The sequence below is a fragment of the Berghia stephanieae genome, chromosome 3, assembly GCF_034508935.2.
Source record: "Berghia stephanieae isolate SIO BIC M18660-M18661 chromosome 3, UCSD_Bste_1.3, whole genome shotgun sequence".
In the NCBI taxonomy this organism is placed as follows: domain Eukaryota; kingdom Metazoa; phylum Mollusca; class Gastropoda; order Nudibranchia; family Aeolidiidae; genus Berghia; species Berghia stephanieae.
In genome coordinates this window covers 101,862,313-101,867,419 of record NC_088362.1, presented here as the reverse complement: position 1 = coordinate 101,867,419, position 5,107 = coordinate 101,862,313, and the positions used below count along the sequence as shown (strand labels likewise).

At 34.2% G+C, this 5,107-nt stretch overlaps 1 protein-coding gene across 4 annotated transcripts in view; it reads left to right on the top strand.

The window, feature by feature from the left end:
• Positions 1 to 2,848, top strand: part of LOC144969002 (uncharacterized) — a 107,482-nt gene extending 104,634 nt beyond the window's left edge. For 2 of the 4 annotated variants that reach the window (XM_078907939.1, XM_078907938.1), the window contains 2 exons: positions 32 to 115; positions 2,269 to 2,848. In XM_078907939.1, coding sequence (XP_078764065.1) covers positions 32 to 115; positions 2,269 to 2,402 — 218 coding nt within the window. In that variant the 3' untranslated portion in view covers positions 2,403 to 2,848. The remainder of the gene's footprint in view (positions 1 to 31; positions 116 to 2,268) is intronic. The other 2 variants (XM_078907937.1, XM_078907940.1) reach the window with 1 other exon arrangement.
• The last annotated feature ends 2,259 nt before the right edge of the window (positions 2,849 to 5,107 follow it).

Here is a 5,107-nt window from a genome sequence, read left to right as displayed (position 1 = left end):
CTTATTTAATTTTCAATTTGACTTTGACCAGATACCCAGTCTTACGTCCTCAACTTCCACGGTCGAGTGACTCAAGCTTCTGTCAAGAATTTCCAGATTGTACACGATAATGATGGTGAGTTGATTTGATTTGTGAATTTTTGTCACTCTGCGTGAGTGTGTATCGTGTGTTTGTGTGTGAGTGAGTGAGAGAGAGAGAGAGAAAGAGAGAGAGAGAGAATGATAGAGAGAGAGAGAGAGAGAGAGAAAAGAGAGTGAGAGAGAGAGAGAGAAAGAGAGAGAGAGAGAGAGAGAGATAGAGAGAGAGAATGATAGAGAGAGAGAGAGAGAGAGAAAAGAGAGAGAGAGAGAGAGAGAGAGAGAATGATAGAGAGAGATTGTGTTGTTAGTATGTTTTCTATATTATGGCATACTGCCTAGATACTTATTTGGCACTCAGTGACAGCACAATTACCTCCCCTTTCTAATTCATTGTTGAAAAAGGCCAAGTCTGCAGTTTTGACCAGATAAATTATTTCTTAGAAAACTTGAATTGAAAAAATATTCAATCTTGTAGTTAGAACATTATTTATTGATGAAAATGTACCTGCTAGAAGCTCAAAGAAATAACGATAGGAAATGGAGTGGAAGTTTCAATATAATAAACATATTATTATCTGTTGGGTTTTTTTTGTTTATTAAATCAAAGCTTCCATTCAATTTCCTGTCATGAATTATTCATTGGAGAAAAACACCTGCCTTCCCGTCTGACAGATTTCTCTTGCACAAAAGTGGGAGAAACCCCCAATGGCACGGACCCCGGTAGTATTCACTCTCAGGATTGATTTTTTGTTTTTTGTTTTGTTTTGTCTTCTTACGTTGAGTTTTTATTTCATTTTCATTTTCTTTCTTGGAGTTGAATTTCTAAAATTACGGAAAATGTGTCCAATGATTACATATGTATGTTTGTCAGTACAATGCTAACATTACATGGGAACTTAATTTGTGTGGGGGGGGGGGGGGGGTTTAAAGTTTGATTATTTGTAGTTTATTTATGTCTTTTTGTTCTATTGTTTCGTTTTGTTTTGTTTTGTTTTTGTCGAGGGTTTGTTTTTTTTTGTTGTTGTTTTTTAGTTTGTTTTTGGTTGTTTTGTTTTTTTTTGTGTGTGTTTTTATTTTATCATTTTTGTTTGTTTGTTTTGTTTTGTTTTTAAAAATATTTTTGGGGGGAGGGTTTTGCTTTTAAAACCAAAAAATTTTTAAAAAAATTAAAAAGCAAAAGGTTATGTTTCAACCCGAAATCCCTCCTCAACCTCCAACAAATATATTGATACACGAGATACAGATTACACGACGAGGACAACTGTCAGTTTTTGGTCATGTCGATTGATTGGTCTCGTGCTTCATTATCGTCGTAAATGTATTTGACTGTTTGGGGTTTGTTGAATACAAGATTGGTCAAGCTGAGAAGATTTCTCGCTTTTTCAGAAATGATGATGATGATGATGATAATGATAATGATGATGATGATAATAATAATGATAATCATAATCATAATAATAATAACAATAATAGTAATAATAATAATAATAATAATAATAATAATAATAATAATAATAATAATAATAATAATAATAATGATAATAATGATAATAATAGTAATAATAATAATAATAATATCAACAAAAATAATAACAATAATGATAATAACAAAAATATTAATAATAATGATGATGATCATGATGACGATGAAAATGATGAATAAAAAAATTATAATATTAAAAAGAGCTTTAATATACCACAATATCCTTTAACTGTGCTCTAATCGTTTTATACGATGTTCTCAAGCCAACAACAACATTCAAAATCTATTAGAAGGCATAGCACTTGAAAAGTTCGAAAACAATTTATTTGGACAGAGACAACGCTGCTACCGGGCCGGTACTTATTTTACACCTAAGTATGGTGAGAGAATGTGAGAGGGGAGCCTTTTACCAAGGACCCAAACTTGATGCCGTTCACAGCGGGGTCTTGAACCAGGGACCTACAGGTCTGAAGGCGAGTCCCAAGGGGGAGGAGGGTTGGATTTGTTTTTTGGTTTTTTTTTTTGGGGGGGGGGGGGGGTGTTAGTGTATTTTAGTTGGGCTTTTTGGGTTTCTTTGATTCTTTTTTTTTTTTTTTTTTTTTTGGGGGGGGGGGGGGGTTGTGTTGGGGTTTTCTTTTATCCCTTGTTTTGTGAGATTTTCATATGATTTACCTACATTTATAAATTATTTTTTTTATTCTCAGTTGATTACATTGTAATGCAGTTTGGACGTGTGGCCGAGGATGTGTTTACAATGGACTATAACTATCCCATGTGTGCCCTCCAAGCTTTTGGAATCGCTCTCAGCAGCTTTGACGGGAAATTAGCCTGTGAATAGACTTGTCTTTCCTGTCATCGATCCTGACAATCCGTTGTCTGGAAGGCAATGAGGATGAAAAAGTAGCAGTTGTACAGCATGATGGAGAGGATATACGATGAAGTTGAACAATAACAGCAACAAGTTGTGATGATGATTTGTCCTAAGCAGAGAGGAACTATAAAGATATAGAAAGGGTTTGTTTTTCATAAAAGGATTTGTATGTTTGATCTAATTATCTTTCGGGAGTCGTATTGTTGATCTCAATTTTAAGATCCTTGTCTTTATCGTATTATATATATATATTTATTGATTTTGAGTTTAAATGAAAATTTTTATCATATCAATTTCAGGCCAATCGGTGGTTGTGAATTTTAATATATGACATCTCTTGCTGTAGATTTTCAAATGCAGTGCTTTGGATTTACAGATGGAAATATTTCTTTTTTTTTATTCACAGAAAAAAATAATTATTATGTTGAATAATCCCTATTTATTACTGTGTTTTACTGTATGAGCTTTACGCATTTTTTTGTAGCAAAGCATGATGTGGAAATGAGTGTAGCTGTGTTTATAAGTGTGTGGAATGGATCGCTTGGTCATACAAATATTTTCATGTTTTATTATACGTTTCGACCATTCTCACCATTGTGAGAAGTCATGCTGAAATATCAACAACCGTTCCGAGTCGTACATTCTTGTATTTGTTCATGCCTGCAGAAGACGTACAATTTTGTGGGAAACTAGAGAGGTTTTCTCTGATTTGTTTTTTGTTTTTTCTTAACAAAGGACAACGTTTTGATTCTTCATGGTCCATTCTGCCAATGGCAGCTTTGTACAGAATAATATTTCACCAATGACTAATGCCATGCATAGCAGATTGGATTGTAAATTGTAATTGTCTTGCTAATATTATTTAAACCAATGATTCAACATGTGATAAGCTGTCCTTTTAGATGAAATGAAAACCAAAACAAGAAAGCGGTTATTGAATGAACTGTTGTTGTTTGGTGATGAATTATAAAAGCTTTTATTGAAGATTATCTAAGTTTTAAAGTTTTTTGGGGATGAGGGGGGGGGGGGTTCTTTGTTTTTAAATTCACAATCACAATCATACACACGACTAGACACCTTGACTGATTTGTGTTTTATAAAATCAGTGATGGTTTCAGTAAATAACAATGACTCGACAGATGCTTTTAGTTGACACTCAGCTGCTCTTTTATTGAATGATGAACGGGTAGTGGATTGGCAATTGATAGGGAGAGAAAAGTTAGTGGAAAAGAGTCACTGGTTCATCGGATAGGTAGACGAATGATAGTTGACAGCTAGGCGGTTGAGTGGTACTTGATAGGTAGGGAATAAGTAGTCCATAAATAGCCAATTAATAGGTGGTTGAGTGGTACTTGATAGGTAGGGAATAGGTAGTCCATAAATAGCCAATTGATAGTTGATAGGTAGTGGATTGGATAGGTAGCCAAAAGGATAGGTTGTAGATAGGTAGTGAATAAGCAGTTGATCAGTAGTGGATATTTTGTCGAATGGGTAGAGAATAGATCATCCATAAGAGGTCAATTGATAGGAGATCTGTAGCCAAAAGGTTGTGGATTGGTAGTGTTAAAAGAGTCAAATTGTTTTTGATAGATAGTGGATAGGTAGTCGAATGATAGCAGATGGATAGGTAGTCTAATGATAGCAGATGGATAGGTAGTCGAATGATAGCAGATGGATAGGTAGTCGAATGATAGCAGATGGATAGGTAGTCGAATGATAGCAGATGGATAGGTAGTCGAATGATAGCAGATGGATAGGTAGTCGAATGATAGCAGATGGATAGGTAGTCGAATGATAGCAGATGGATAGGTAGTTGAATGGGTAATCTACAAGTGGTTAATTGATAGTTGACAGGTGGTGGATAGGCAGCCAAAAGGTAGTGAAGTAGTAGTTGAATGATAGTGGATGGGTAGTGGATAAGCACTTGATCAGCAATGGATAGGTAGTTGAATGACAGTTGATAGGTGGCAGACTAGAGTTGCTTTCTAAATAGAATAGTTTATTATGGTGTTCAATAGTAAAGTGGAAGTTGGAGGGAGAGGTGGGGGGGTGTTTGGGGGTTGTTGGAATGAAAACGGTGTGATTGGTATTTGTGATAAATTGTTAAGACTGAAACTGAATACATTTTAAAACATTATCTAATGGATGTTTTGAATGCTTTCCTTTTTTATTATGTGACTATTCGCGTGCTCAGTAATATGTGAGTGTTCATTCATATTTCAGTGCTCATCTCATCATGTGCATATTAGCCTTCACGTGTTTGACTTAAAGGTAATTCTACATTTTGCCTTCGTAGTTCACGGTAACTGTGATGCCTCCAGCATTCCATATTTTTTATCACACTTTGTTTTCTGTCAGAACGAAATAATAATTGGTCGAATGAGAGGTATGCATTTTTATGTCTTCTCTACACAGTACGATGAATGTAAAAATGTGAGATTCATCTCTTGGAAATCCGCATGTGACAACATTAGTATATAATAATTCCAAGTTTTGATAGTCATCAAAGTTTACAACAACTTGATATCATTTTTTTACATCATATATTATATATATATATATATATATATATATACATTTGTTCTTCTCCGTCCTTTATCAAGTGAGATTTTACATGATTTCATGCAAATGTGAGCCACTATAAATTATAATAATGTTTCAATATTTCAAAA